The sequence below is a fragment of the Pagrus pagrus genome (assembly GCF_965226575.1).
Source record: "Pagrus pagrus genome assembly, chromosome: 13".
Taxonomy (NCBI): Eukaryota; Metazoa; Chordata; class Actinopteri; order Spariformes; family Sparidae; genus Pagrus; species Pagrus pagrus.
This window is the reverse complement of record NC_140197.1, coordinates 19,954,998-19,970,097: the sequence shown is the minus strand read 5'-3', so window position 1 is coordinate 19,970,097 and position 15,100 is coordinate 19,954,998. Positions and strand designations below refer to the sequence as shown.

Sequence of the window (15,100 nt, the reverse complement as noted above, 5' to 3'; positions counted from 1 at the left end):
GAAATACCTTTCTAATCAGTAGTAGTCAAATTTCCGACTGCCCACGAAGGCACCGTTTGACAAACGCTCCTCCGTCCCTCAGCGCGCACGCGGTGCACGGTGCTGTCGTCATCAGTACATACAGGAAGTAATGGTCGGCTGTCTGGTGAACGGGCAGCGGAGGAAAAAGAGCCGAAGAAAGAAGCGACACAACAATGACATCTGAGCTCCAGCCGGCCGCGGGACCTCTGTGAGCCGAAGATCGAACGACTTCCGCGGTGAGTAGGACGCGAAACGAGCCGCTGCTGGTTCCGAAGCAGGTCCAGGTCGCCTCATCGATCTGTGATGGCATCTGTGTTAACCTCTGAGCTGCTGGCAGGACAGGGGACAGGAGCTGACACACAGACACACGCACACATGCAGATGGGATGTCCGCTTAAGAAAACACTCAAAACAAAGAGTTTATAATAGTAACGTGGTTAATGAAGGTGTTGGAGTTCAGAGCTTTAGTGAATAACTAAAGTGGGAATGCCCGAGGGCTACTTTAAGGCCTTTCAGATGGTACCTGCTGGTACCAGATGTCTGCAACCACATGAGAAATATTCAGATATCACTATTGTGGTTCTGTTAACCATACAGCAATTTCTCTTTGGATAAAACCACCTGAAAATCAGCTCCTCGGTGTCATGCACATCTGTTTGGCCGTGCAGAAGTTGGGGACTCTGCCTTACAGCAATAAGTGAACTATTTATGGGCCCCACACACTCTCTCTCCTTGATCTGCCTCCTTTGAAGCCCCAGCTCCCCAGGTGTCACCCTTTATGGCGGCACAGAGGTCAGATCAGAGATACTCCGCATTTTCGCTCTGCAGTCACTCACGACTTGATGATTGAGGCTTAACTCAAGCAGCTGTCTAAAAATAGTCCCTGCTGGACTTCATGTCTCTAATGTCAGGGAGGTGAGATGACACCTGTGAAGAAGCAGGCTGAGAGCGACAACAGTTAGTCCATCAATCGATGAAGTTGCGTATACTTTTAATGTTGATGTAAACATAGTGATCTGTCAACCTTTCCGAAACTAAGTTGAGAAACTTTTATGGATAAAATATGAGATGTGAAGTGTCTGCTCTGGGTAATCCAGCGAATTAAATATCTGACTATTCAAGCAACATTTTTAAAGGATGAAGTCACCCAAAAATGAAAACCCGGTCATTATCTTGTTGGCCTCATGTCAATGGAGAGTCGAGGGAGGTTTCGTAGTCCACAAAACATTTCTGGAGCTTCACAGCAAAACAGTGTTACAGCATTCTCCTAAACAACAGAAGTAGATGGGGACTGTTTGAGTTTTGGGTGAATTTATCCTTTAATAAAGAGCCTTGAATTGTCAAGCGTTTAATTCGCTGGATAAACCAGAACAGACACTTCACATCAAGTTTCAGGATGGAACGGTCATTTTCTGTATCAATTATTTGGTCAGTAAAAGCTCATAATTTGATGAAGGGAAGAGTGAAAGTGTCCAGAATTTCCTAAAGTTCATCAGGACATCATCTACAAATATTTGTTTTTGTCCAAATCGCCAGTCCAAAACCTAAAGACATCCAATGTACAGTAACATAAAACAGAGAAAAGAAGAAAATCTTCACATTTGAACACCTGGAACTAGAGATTATTTGGTGTTTGTGCCTGAAAATCAATTGAAATGATTTATTATTGTTGCTGATTCGTTTCCTGAAGCTCCAGAAAAGTTTTGTGGACTGCAAAACATCGACTAAAGCGGTAATGACTGAACTTTATCTTATATTTACCTTTTAATTTGAAATGCAGAAATCCTCAAACATTGCTGTATCTTGCACACCTCCCACACACCTCTGTGCAAACTGTAGCGCAAAGCATTATCTTAATCATTATGTTGCTCAACCCTGCATTCATCGTGTGTTATGCAACACTCTGACTTTGAAACCTTTGAGGGTCAGAAGTTGCCCGTCGATTTATCTTTTATTTCTTGAAAAACTTTTTGGAGTTATTAACAGATGATCAGAAGACCTGGCTCCTTTTCAAAACTGCTCTGCTGCTGTAATCAGGCAGATCTCTGGCCTCAGTCCCCCCACAGTACTGACTGTGTCACACAAACACCTCCATTATGTAGGCTTCAGGTTAGAGGTCTCTGCAGGTAACAAATGTTTTCCTGACCTCTGTCACCTGGCCGCTCAAAGGCCGCTATAATGAATGATAACTTAATGAATTGTGTTGGCTTGCCTCCTGTGAGGTTTGCCCCTTTGGACTGGATCAGTAATCCTCGAAGTCTAGTTAAAGTTCACTAGCGTTGTAACAAGCCCAGTCATGGTTGCACTGCAAATAACCTGTGAGCAGACTGAGAGGACAGAGCTCAGCAGAGGTCTGCTTTAGAGGTAAACTTCATGACACAGGATCAGCGTTCCGGCAGGAGGAGACGACGAGGTAAGCCTGCTCGCGTTTAAAGAAAAAGTTGAGCCACTTGTTGGTGTCAGTGCAGGGATTTAAACAGGGTAGTTTTCATCATTACAGCCCTGATATTGCTGCCATAATGGACTGCTGTTTGGCTTGGGGCCCTCTTATGAAAGGGGCTTTCAGCTCCTGAGCGACTTTCGGAGAAATTCAGCCATGTTTTGGCCGCAGTGTGACGCTCCTGAGTTCCCTGGAATTTGGTTGGGAGTAGATAGCACACAACTTCTGCTCTGTAGAGCCTGGTGGTGCCCCTTCAAACGTAGAGAGCAAGGGAGGGCAAGAGAATACAGATTTCCCTTCTTTATTACACCTATGACTCCTTTTAAAAAGCAGCTAAAGAGCCACCTGTTCAGACTGACCTTTGTGTCATTTTCTTTTTACTCTGAGTTTTATTCTTCCCATGTCTGTATTGATGTCAGTTGCCTCCTTCCATGAAGCGCTTAGTGATGTTTTTCATCCTGAAAGGGACTTAACTATTGATTACGTTAGCCCGATGGATTTATTGGTTGGCTGATCACAGATATATCACTGTGATATCAATTGCTGTCCGATACGCATCGATAGAAAAACAACTTTTAGAGGTTATAATGCAAAATGAGGTGCTTGGGGTAGTTCAGAATTAGTACAGTCCCCATCCCCCCCAGTTTGCATAAAAGGTAATAAGTACACTTCACAGATCAGATTTGGTCATTTACATTCTGTCAGTGTGGTCCAATAAGTTCCCCCTGGACCCCAAAAGCCTCTTTCTGTGACCAACATATAATGTAATCAAGTGAATAGCCACTACATCACCATCATATTAATTTCCGTGGACAAAAACATGTGCTTCAAATGCTTTAATATTGGCATCGGCCCTCAGATCGAGGACTGGTCGAACTCTAGTTCTCATCAATACATTTTCTTGATTAATAAATCAATCATTTGGTCTATCGAATGTCATAAAGTGCTGAAACATGTCCATCTGAAAGTCTTCAAACCAAACCAATATCAATATAATGTAATGTAAAGCAAAGAAAATCACAAATCTTTGCTTAAAATGCTTCAAATAGTTGCTGATAAATTTTTTGTTGGTCACCTAATCATTAAATAATTTGATCTGTAAACTGAAAAGACCATAAATGAAAAAATGTTGGTGTTCATTTCAGAGTTGGCTGTAGCTAACACAATTCATTTCATTAATTGATTAATCTTTTGATAATATTGTGAGTAAATAATTAACCGGAAGAACTGGTCAACGCCCCTAACACGAAGGCAAGGCAAGTTTATTTGTATTGCACAATTCAGACACGAGGCAACTCAAAGTGCTCTACAGGGACATAAAAGATTTTCAACTGTCAAAGATACAAAACAGAGCAAAGCAGCAAATCATGACATTAGAGAAGCTGCGCTTTTGGCATTTTTGCTTTATAAATAACCACAAATTGATTATCCAAATGGTTTGCGATTTAGTTTCTGTCAGTGGACTAATCATTGCAGTATTAATATTTAACAAATCAGAGCAGTGATACTGGTGCAAGAACAGCCAGGTGGTCTTGCATTTCCTGATTTACCTGTTCACACGCTCCCTTTCCTTCATTGTCACTGAATGAGCTCCTCCCAGCCTCCACGCTGGCATGCCAGCCACCTGCTTCTCCCTCTACCTTAAGCCGGACTGCTTCCTGCTTCTTGTCACTTTACGCACACTCAACTTGTTTGAGCTCTGACCAGAATTTAGAATAATATTTCAAATAAAGGGTGACTGAATGATCGGCCTGCAAACGGGACTAAAGATTTGATGTAGTGGAGAACAGAGTCGACTTATGGAGAGTATGTGAGTAGGATTAGATTGAGTTTTATTATCTAAATCTCATTGATTGCTGTCATGTAGGCTTGGTCAGAGTAATGATTGAAGGAAACCTGTTTGACTTCAAATAACTTACATTGCTCAAAGTTTATGTAGCAAGTTGTCCATTAACTCTGCGTACCTTTTGCTCATTTAAGTGTTCACTACTCAAAATTAATTAGGTATATATTAGGATATGGTGCGTTTATGCATGTGCATGCCATTACCACCCTGTATATCTTGACTAATAACCTGTATTTTGAGGGAAAACCATTTTTTAAGTGAGGCTATGTAACTTTTGAAAGATTCCTTTCACAAGTAAAAAGGTGTGACTGGTTGTTTTATTTGCTAATGGATACAAAGCCTGAAGTAATCAAAGAGGACTGTTGGCCTCTGCACACGACTCCTTAAGCCACAATGTTTGCATGATATCAGACAGAATTGTCAACTTGTTACACTGCTGGACCGAAGCCACCACATTGCTAGATCAGGAAGAGGAGGATAAGAATGTGATTAACAAGTTGCCTTCTGAAAATAAAGATAACAAATGTTCAAGCTAGGTTTTATTATTAAGCCAGGAACAACCCCCAGACTAAGAAGCACATTTCACATTTTTCCCAGCTTAGCTACTGAAAAATGCTGACTACATTTATTGTGTAGTTGTGTCACAACCCCTGCCACATGACTTGTTTTGCTATCAAAATTTGAGCCATGTGGTCTGATACCATTTGGAAAGACTATCTACCTCGCTTTTAGATCTTGATCGTCAGACGATTATTAAATGACTGAACACAGAGGAGGCCACGTCTTTTTGACAGTCTGCTGCCCTGTTTTGTGTTGTTCAAATGGACTTACCTTCTCTCTCTCTATTGTCCTCCAGGTCCCTCCAGGCCTCCGTCCTCCATGCCTGCTTCCCCAGGCTACACTCAACTGGAGCAGAATGAGCCTATGAACAATCTGCGTATCTCTGTTGGAGGCCTCCCCATGTTGGCTTCCATGGCCAACACCACGGACCCTCGCTTCCGCCTTAAGTGGAAGCCCATTGTGGCGGTGGCCGTCTCGCTGGCCTTGCTCCTTCTCCTCATGCACTTGAGCTCGGGGCTACGCTCCCACTCCTACAACTCACACGGCTGGAGAGCCGGTCACAGTGACGCCCAACATTCAGATTCCCATTACAACGACACCTACCCGCTCAGTCCGCCCGAGCACACGGCGCATGGCACCCGCTACCGCATTGGGGTCATCGCCGACCTGGACACAAACTCTCGCAGTGACAAGAAGTTGACGTGGTTCAGCTACATGCGGCGGGGTTACCTGTTGGTATCCCAAAGTGGTGACAAGGTAGCAGTTGAATGGGATGCGGACAGGGTGGTGCTGGAAAGCCACCTGTCGGAGAAGGGCAGGGGTATGGAGCTGTCTGAGCTGGTGGTGTTCAATGGGAAGCTCTACAGCGTCGATGACAGAACGGGCATCGTCTACCACATTGACGGTGACAAAGCTGTTCCCTGGGTCATCTTGACTGATGGCAACGGCAATGTTGCCAAAGGTCAGTATGACACTACTCTGCTACATCCTGTAATCCATGTAACATTATTATTTTGAGTTTATGCAACTCCTACATTTCAGAGGGAATTACAGTATTTTTTCATCAAACGAACACTTTTCCAAGGAATAAAATGCACTTTTCAGAGCAAGATGTCCACTATAAAACTACATTGCTAAAGATTAAAGTAGTGACTGTAAACGTTTTAGGCCTTTGACAGCATTACGAACTCCGGTCAGAGTTCCTTGTTGTTGTTTCTCGTCCAGTGGTCTATGAACTGTAAGTACCTTGGCATCTTTTCACATGGTTTCATTTAAATCACTGTTTAAGGCACACAGAGGTCAAATAAACGCCAAAGAATTGAATATAAATGTATGTAGCAGAACTTTGTTTGATCTTCACTTGATCATCTCGCAACCCCCCAGAAATGTCTTGTGACCCTTTGAAGGCCTGACCCCTGCTTTGGGAACCATTTGATTACACTATTTAACAGTATATAAAGTAGTTCAAACTGTCAAACTGCACCTTAGACATTAATTCATCAGTATTAATAGTCTAATAATAATAATAATAATTTGAGAGTACATTTTTAAGTAAGGGCTTCAATCTTGATTAGATGCTTAATTTGTAAGTACTCGTATACTTTCTCCTAATAGGGTTCAAAGCTGAGTGGCTGGCAGTGAAGGACAAGCACCTGTACGTTGGTGGTCTGGGGAAAGAGTGGACCACGACTGAAGGCGAGTTCGTCAACAACAACCCAGAGTGGGTCAAAGTAGTAGGCTTCAGAGGGGATGTGCAACACGAGAACTGGGTTCCCAAGTACAAATCTCTGAAGTCTGCTGCAGGGATAGAGCCTCCGGGTGAGGATTTAATTTCAGGCTTGCTCATGATCGCGTCCAATTTCTTTCTTTTTGTTGAGCATATTCCTCTTTCTCTGCAGGGTATCTCATCCACGAGTCAGCAGCGTGGAGCGACTCCCTGCAGCGCTGGTTTTTCCTCCCCCGCCGCGCCAGCAAGGAGCGTTACGACGAGACGTCAGACGAGCGTCGCGGCACGAACCTTGCTCTTAGCTGCTCGCCAGATTTCAAAGACATCATTGTAAGCCGAGTGGGTCCTCTTAACCCCACTCACGGTTTCTCCTCCTTTAAGTTCATCCCCAACACGGACGACCAGATCATTCTGGCTCTCAAATCGGAGGAAGACGCCGGGAATATTGCTACGTACATCATGGCCTTCACACTTGACGGACGCATCCTTTTGCCTGAAACCAAGATCGGGGATGTGAAATATGAGGGCTTGGAGTTCATATAGACTGAGTGACTTGCTCTTGAGGCCACTGCACTGTTGTTCTCTTTTGTTTACAATCCAGTCACTGTCAAAGTAACTGAACTCGCTGTTTTCTCACCGAGTAAAAGACACAACTCCAACCTGTAAACGATCATCTTCAGTAGAAATAAAACAACAATGGGCTATCTGAGACTGTAAATTACAGTCCTGGTTTTGAGAAATTTCCAGTTCGAAACAGACAAAGCCAGCATGTCTGGCGGTGGCTCGTTTTCTTCCAGGGGCCAAATGCGGCCCTAAACAGCACTGTAGCCTTTCTTATAATGAATGTACAAAATATTGATTCATCAGACTGTGATTTTTTTTCCTTGAAGCAACATTTTCATGCACATACTGTACACTCTCAAAAGCTCAAAGGTTCTTACCCCTTTGCTCCATGTTAAACATCATTCTGTACACACCAAACATGCAAAGGCCTGTTTTTACTCTACATCGATCATTTGAAGGACATTTTGGTGAAAAATTAATAATATTGTATGTAATGTTTTTTGGTGGGATGAGTAAAACCTTGATTCTTACTTCACGAGTCTTGCCGTTTAATTTACATGTGGACCACTCTACTAAACTTGTTGAAGAGATAACCTTGTCCTCAAACAAGCTGCAACTGGATCCTTTTGTGCAGCACAAGGATTTTCTGCTTTTAATGTGAAATGAAACTTTGGGAAAGCAGTCGGAATAGAGAAGTGAAACTATACAACCTGTTTTAGGCAGGACTTTAAAAGGGGCGAATTTGTGTCAGAGACCTCAAAAGGGAGAAGCACACTTGAGGACAACAGCATTTTACAATCAGAAGGTAACGTGATAATTTTGCATTTTAAGTTCGACCTTTAATGTTTAATGCACAGATTTAGGATAGTTTCAATTTGAGTATATATTGAAATAAATTCCACTTTGATGGTTTTATCGTCACCCTTTAAATCTGCAAATATGCTTGTATGCAAACAGACCAAGAACAACACCACAGTTCGACTGGTGCTCTCTCTCTTGAGTAATTCAAGGTAAAATCTGTAAAGTAAAGAAGGATTATCATATTTCTTATGTTGGGTCTTCTTTGTCAGAGTCCGACACTGGTGGTTGAAAATGCTCACTCATCGAAAAGTGTGCACTCTGTGGCTTCTGATGCTTCTTCACGACACTGGAAGTGCATTCAAATTGAGCTTTTTCAGTAAGTCATCTGAAACATATAACATTTTTGTGAAAACTATTAACGTGCTTACAATTTTGTCTTGTCTCTATGTGCCTTCTGCAAATATATTCTGACTGCACTCATTCATTACAATCTTATCTAAGTTTGTATAACCTCTCTGCAATTATTCCACATCTGTGTTTGCATACAGACAGAAAGCCTGAGCCACAGGACGGTGATGTGAGGCTGTTTGGCTCCAAGAGTGTTTCACAGGGCCGTGTGGAAGTCTACCATGAAGGGAAATGGGGTACGGTGTGTGACGACGGCTGGGACATGGCTGAGGCCCAGGTGGTGTGTCGTCAGCTCAACTTCCCCGGGGCCAAATCTGTTATCATTGGAAATGACTACGAACAAGGTGCCCTCTACTTCCATTTATCCCCCACCAGAGGGCAGTGCGATTGTTGTAATGACTGAGAAGTTGTGATTTGAGGTTTAGCACTAGTTAAACAACAAATCAAGCCATCAAAAAGGTCACATTTAACACATGTATTCCCTTCTTTTTCCCCTCACAGCAATTGGACCTATTTGGTTAGATGATATGAAATGTGAAGGCACGGAGAACCATCTGTCTTCTTGTAGTTTCAAAAACTGGGGAGTAACTGACTGCTCCCACAAAGAGGATGTTGGAGTTATTTGTGAAGAAGCCGGCACTGGTAAGTATCTAAACTCTTCCAAGGTAAAGGCCCGTTTAAATTAAAGACATGATCCAGTTAAATAAAATGGATTCTGTTTGATCAGCCCAGTCCCCTCAATCTGCATACAAATAACACAAATTTAGTGTTTCTAAGTGTTGTTAAAAGTACGTTACTTGAGTAAAAGTAAAGATACCGCCTCAAAATATTACTTTGGGAAAAAGTGAAAGTCTCCCATATGACTAGTACTTGAGTAAAAGTCCTACAGTATCTAATATGAAATGTAATTAAGTATTAAAATACATTTTCTGGCAATAAATGTACTGAAGTGTCAAAAGTACAAGTAAAAGTAAGTTAAACATATTTACAAGTATGTATAAACTGTACACCTGACATTAATTTGGCATTGTCAGCATTAGGGTTAACGACCTTGAGAGTATGTCTGATTAAACGTTGTTAATGGCACTGGCGAAGAGGCGGGAGAAGAAAAAATAAGCAGAAGCAGCACTAAATTGGGGAAATCATGGGTTGGAACAGTGTCTGGCTTGAAGGGATTTCCCTTCCTTTTTATGTTTCCCTTCTTGCTTACTGATTAGTTTAGCTAAATAGCAATCGAGAATGATGTCCCTCCCCGATGGGCTCTGCCACAGATTCAACAAGCTCAATCAGTTTAAAAAGACATAGCAAGGACTGCCTCAGGCCAAAGATGCAGGACACACCGCAACAACTAGGGCAGACGCTCACTGACACCGGTACTGGCCAATGTAAGGGCCCTAATTTACGAAACACACCAAACTTGGGTCATGTATGTGACATCATCTCTAGCTAAACCTAGCCAAGTAGTTTTGTTGCCTAAACCAAAGGTCACCAGACTATCGATCTGCTATCCACAGAGGTCAGTGGAAAGGACAAGTGGACTTTGTCGATGCACTGCAAGCAATTTGAAAGTGTAAAGTCGTGCTACTTGTATGCAGATTGATGAGATCGGGTTGGTGTGATCGCTGCTCATTACTCTTCATGCTCATTTTCATTCTGATTTGTGATTCCAGACAAAAATTCGACCCCTCTTGACTCGACATACTCGCTGGACCACACCTTCAGTCTGTCTGATGAACTCGGCCAAATCTTTGACAGCGGCAATGGCTGTGATTTCCTGATCTTGGTCCAGAGAGAGACTGGAAACAGACAGGAGGATGGGAGCACGGAGACAACCATTTGCACGCACAAATTGATCCTCCAAAAATTCCCACTCTTTAATGCTTCAGAGGAGATAACTAGCATCACGGTCAGCATCAGCCAGGCTTGCCAACCGCATTTCAACTCCTTTCTCAGGTAAACTGAAACTCCTGTAATAAGTTCACCCAAAAATGAAAATTCATCTACTCACCCTCACGCTGATGGAAAGTTGGGCAAAATCAGTTAAAAGCGTCTTTAAAAATTGAATAAACACTCTACAATCTGTTTCTCAATAGGTACATTTACACCCGCAAGATTGATGTGACCTTCTCCTCAGTGCAGTGCCTCCACTGGATGGCTTCGAAGTTTGGGGTGAAGCAGCTGATGGACGAAACAGGCCGGATGTTCACTAAAATCCTCCCAGAGGACGCTTCGTTTCACACCCAGGTGTCTCTTTACGAATATGCAAATGAGACTGGGGACTTGGTCCTCCAGGAGAACTGTATTCAGTTTCTGGCCTGGAACTACCAGAATCTGACCGAGTCCCCTGCTTGGACCAGCCTCTCCTTTGGGTTCCTTCAAGCTCTTCTATCCCGCTCAGACCTAGTGGTGCCAGATGAATATTTCGTGCTTCAGTCTCTGGAGAGTTGGATCACAGAGAAGGGCAACTCAACAAGTTTGGAGAGCCAGGTTGACCTGTTGAGTCGCATTCGTTTCCCCATGATCCCCGCTGAGAAACTGTATGAACTTCAGTCCATGTCTTCTCTCTACAGCACTCACAAGGCTATGTATCATGAAAACATTTTCAAAGCATTCGAATTTAATATTCTGCTCTTTAGTAGTAATCTGTCCGACCCAAAGTTCAACAAAGATGATGATGGTTACCATCCTAGGATCTACATCGCTAAGCCATGGAGCACTGATATTGACCCTTCAAGGGTAGTTCAACCAAATCCAGTCCCACGCCGCTTTCCTACGTACAACAGACATGGATATTACGACTACGGATACCAGCAAAGGTATCCTGTAACAACTGTCAGTCCACATGGCCAAACCATAACCGAGTCGTTCAGCACACCTATCCACAACAGCCTGATCTTTCAGGACAAGACGGTTCAATGGAAGGCAAATGTCTTGAAGAGCAAACGAGGGTGTTCAGACCATGGTCTGACCTGCGAGTCGTTCCCTGTGGCGAGGCTCGCTCCACAAAGCCACGCACAGCAGCAAAACGTCCTCTTTCGTAACCAGCTCCTGGTGACGTGCCATGGCAAGTACATCTCTCAGGTTCAGGACTTCAAGGATAATATGGCTCATACCACTGTGAATGAGACCCACGTTGTCACCTATCCCTGTCCTGATGACCAGTACATCTACCGCTTTGTAGTGAGACCAGATTACAACTGATCCAATAGCAGGATCAGACTAAATAATACTCACACGTGGTCAATTCGTCTGCTTTATACTCAATAGATTGCAATGGTGCTCCAATATTATCTGTGTGATTTTTCTTTTTCATCAATCTGTTTTGATTAGCTACAAATCAATTGCATGGCTGTGCTTTAGTATCCTTTCCTGATTTCTTTAAAAAATAAAAGGCAAATAAATAAAGTGATTTCCAGATCATTCTCTGTGTGTCAGCTCTTTCAAAAGATTTTATTGGTCCTTCACACAGGCAGCCAAAAATATAAATCTAGATATGAGAGACATGAAATATAAAGTGCAAACACGGCCAAGTTGGACGGATGCAAAATGAATCAGTTCTGGTAAGGCCAAATGCTGTAATATAGGTTTATCTATATGTGCTGTCATGACCTCAGATATTTTGCAGCCAAGAAGGGTTCATATATATTGTCACTATATGAGGAGTAAAATACATATTACCTTCATTTAAACTCTAAGGTCATTGAGGGCAGGGCCTTGTTAACAATGATGGCGAGTTAATGTTTAAAATGGCATAAAAGATACAAAATATCATAAAAGGTACAAGATGCTAAAACCATTCAATTAAAACAGGTACAAACAGAAGCTGAACGGTTTATAATCATCATGGCAACTTCCCAATAAGGTCCTTATCCATACAAATGTCTATCACTGGTGTGGAGCAGCATTGTGTATTTGCAAATAAAATGTCTGGAGATTTTTGCGTCGGAACATAAGATATTGAAATACTTACTTAAAGGAATAATTCAACCGTTTTTGAATATACCGTCTGGTAGAGAATTAGATGATCTGATCAATACTGTTGAATTCAAGTGTCCAGATTTCACCACTCTTGCAGACTCGTACTTTCTGTGTGTACTTTCAGTGTTATTGATAACATTCAACCACTAAATGTGGCATTCTTTTCTTGCTGAGGTAGCTAGCTAACGTAAGGGCGATACATTATGCTGGGTGTATACTGTAGATCTGAGCCATTTTTATGTTTTTCCCCCCACAAACTGGCAACTACCAAGACTGTTGATCGCTGACGAAACACAGATATCGCATGATACTAACAACTTTATACTATTTGCTCACAAACCTTATTAGAAGCTGGAACAAACTGTCACAATTTTTACACAGAGATAAACAAAACAATAATTTTGGACCCGACAAAGATTAATTACTGATTCACAATCATAATAATGTACTTACTAAGGTACTTTTGTTCTGCACCTTTCTACAAGCTCTGTAGATGTATTAACAAAACAAAATAATTTGTCTACATAGAAATATTATCAATATTGTATAAGTATCTGGCCTGGCCTTATGCTTTTAAGTCTTCCCCTATCCTCTCTCAACTTATTTCCCTGTGAAACAAAACTCCTGTTTATCATCCGACTTCTCCCCAACAAAAAACTTCAAACAAGTTTGCTTTATTCTCCATCATTAGATAGGTTACTGGATGTGAAAGGGTTTGTTTTTGCATGGGTTTGATTAAGGATGGTATCAGTTTCCTCCTCATGAATCATGGAATCTCCCCAAGCTGTTGTGTTTTCACCACACACCAGACTGTCTTCAAGCCTTCCCGCATTTCTGCTTCCCACAACTGACAGTCACACTTTGACAACATTCAGGCCTACATGCCCGGACAGGTGGGATAAAAAACCACAAAACATAACACACAATGACTCACGGCTTTCTGAGAAGTGCAATCGCCTGAGACTGTAACAAAAGCATGACATTATAAAAAGAAGTCTGATCAGATGCAAAGATTACGTGATCACTGTGTATATATAATAGATGACTCCTCCACATGCGCTCACGCTTCAGTGCTGTACGCACTCATACCAACGGTTTACTCAGACACAGGAGAGAGTGGAGCAATTGTGATTCATTCACAACTAATCGTGTGCAGGTGTAACAAATTCACCCGGATGTCAAGAGGAAAAGGTCAGATATTTCACCACAGGGCATTTGTATTACTGTAAAAAATTATACGGCTGTAATTTCATTGTTGTGTCATTTTACCCACGAAATAATTGAACATTCATATCATGACGTGCTCTGTTTGGTTTGCCCCAGTATTTCGAAATTCTATCTGGTGGTTTTCGTGAACAATGCTTTAGGTAACCGCTTAACCCCTTGAACTCCAGTTCCCTTTCAAAAATCTCCCAATTTCCTCTTACGTCAGAAAAAAGTGTGTCGTGATAACAAAAACGCACATAACAACAGCAAAAACCTTAGAGGCCATCTTATGACGGGATCTCCCAAGACGTGACACACGTCACCATGTTGTCACTTGTCATTACTACATTTTCAAATGATCATCTTCGAACTCAGTCTGACATTTTGACCTCAACTACACACCTACAAAGTCCTGACTGCATCCGAAACAAAACATCTGTCCACAGTTATACCTGCCAAAGTACTTTTAGTCTATTCTCTTTTTAAACTAATCCAATTAGGCTGAACATGGACACTTTTATTTGTGTAATATCTGGATTCCTTACCTTATATCTTGAGCCGCTGCGCTGTCCTTGCTAACCTAAACGTTAGCGTTAGCCTACCTGTCGGGCCTGCGTGTTCACGCACAAGCTCTGAAGCTAGCAAGCTGATGTTAGCTTACACATTAACTCAGGCAACGTTAGCCTGGAAATCAGGCTCATTCATTCATTATTTTAACAACCACAAAGTCACTTTTTTTCCCCTTTTTTTTTGCGAGAAAAACTTCTTCCAGCCACGCTAAGCTAGCAAATTTGCTACAAGTTGACATAGCCAACTGCCCAGTAACTGACTTAACATTAACAAATTCATTGTTAGCATTAGACTTACAGTTAGCTAACTTACCCAGGCATTATCGGCAGGGTGGTGTGTCTACATGGCTGTAATTTCATTGTAATTTCAATTGAATTGACCCTTCATGTCATGACCTGTTTGTTTGGTTTGCCCCAATATTTCGAAAGTCTATCTAGTGGTTTTTGAGAACAATGCTTTAGGTAACTGCTTAAACCTCTTGAACTCCACTTCCCTCTCAAAATTTCACAATTTCCCCTTACGTCAGAAAAAAGTTTCTTACAGCCAGGCTAAGTTGACATTAAGTTGACACTTAACATTAACAAATGTATTGTTAGCATTAAGCTTACCGAGGCTTTATCGGCAGGGTGGTGTGTCTTCAAGTGTCTTTTTAGGTTTGTTTAGGTTTAGGTTGTTTTCTTCTCACCTATTTTGTCGCCACAGGGTGTCTCTCTATCTCCCTTTACTACTATACATTGTATGGAAGCACATTTCCGCAAAAAACATTATGAAAACTTAACCTTGATAAATTATTAATTATTAGATAGAAAGTCGAAATTGTGAGAAGTCAAATTATAAAATAAAGTCATAATTATGTGCTAAAAATTAAATTTTGAGAAAAAAAGTCAAAATTGTGGGATAAAAAGTCAAAATGAGGACATAAAAATCAGAATTACAAGTTAATAAGTTACAATTATGAGATAAATTTTGACTTTTTACC

General features: G+C 41.8%; 2 protein-coding genes across 3 annotated transcripts; both read left to right on the top strand.

The window, feature by feature from the left end:
• The first annotated feature begins 116 nt into the window (after window positions 1-116).
• cant1a (calcium activated nucleotidase 1a) lies at window positions 117-7,688 on the top strand. Of its 2 annotated transcripts, none has more exons than XM_084372388.1 (4): window positions 117-257; window positions 5,164-5,829; window positions 6,483-6,686; window positions 6,767-7,688. In XM_084372388.1, exons 2-4 carry the CDS (start codon window positions 5,187-5,189, stop codon window positions 7,135-7,137), a joined length of 1,218 nt encoding a protein of 405 aa, XP_084228514.1. In that variant the 5' UTR covers window positions 117-257; window positions 5,164-5,186; the 3' UTR covers window positions 7,138-7,688. The 2 variants fall into 2 exon arrangements, with proteins under 2 accessions (XP_084228514.1, XP_084228513.1); XM_084372387.1 differs by lacking the exon at window positions 117-257 and adding an exon at window positions 2,329-2,434.
• A 238-nt stretch (window positions 7,689-7,926) lies between these two features.
• lgals3bp.1 (galectin 3 binding protein, tandem duplicate 1) lies at window positions 7,927-11,789 on the top strand. The gene is made up of 6 exons (XM_084370743.1): window positions 7,927-7,963; window positions 8,229-8,335; window positions 8,508-8,711; window positions 8,869-9,009; window positions 10,038-10,320; window positions 10,461-11,789. Exons 2-6 carry the CDS (start codon window positions 8,251-8,253, stop codon window positions 11,566-11,568), a joined length of 1,821 nt encoding a protein of 606 aa, XP_084226869.1. The 5' UTR covers window positions 7,927-7,963; window positions 8,229-8,250; the 3' UTR covers window positions 11,569-11,789.
• Window positions 11,790-15,100: the final 3,311 nt, after the last annotated feature.

Coding starts and splice junctions, on each gene's coding strand:
- cant1a (XM_084372387.1), top strand. CDS start 2,395: ATGACACAGGATCAGCGTTCCGGCAGGAGGAGACGACGAG. Junction 5,830..6,482: donor CAACGGCAATGTTGCCAAAG/GTCAGTATGACA, acceptor TTCTCCTAATAG/GGTTCAAAGCTGAGTGGCTG. Junction 6,687..6,766: donor TGCAGGGATAGAGCCTCCGG/GTGAGGATTTAA, acceptor CTTTCTCTGCAG/GGTATCTCATCCACGAGTCA.
- lgals3bp.1 (XM_084370743.1), top strand. CDS start 8,251: ATGCTCACTCATCGAAAAGTGTGCACTCTGTGGCTTCTGATGCTTCTT. Junction 8,336..8,507: donor ATTCAAATTGAGCTTTTTCA/GTAAGTCATCTG, acceptor GTTTGCATACAG/ACAGAAAGCCTGAGCCACAG. Junction 8,712..8,868: donor TGGAAATGACTACGAACAAG/GTGCCCTCTACT, acceptor TTCCCCTCACAG/CAATTGGACCTATTTGGTTA.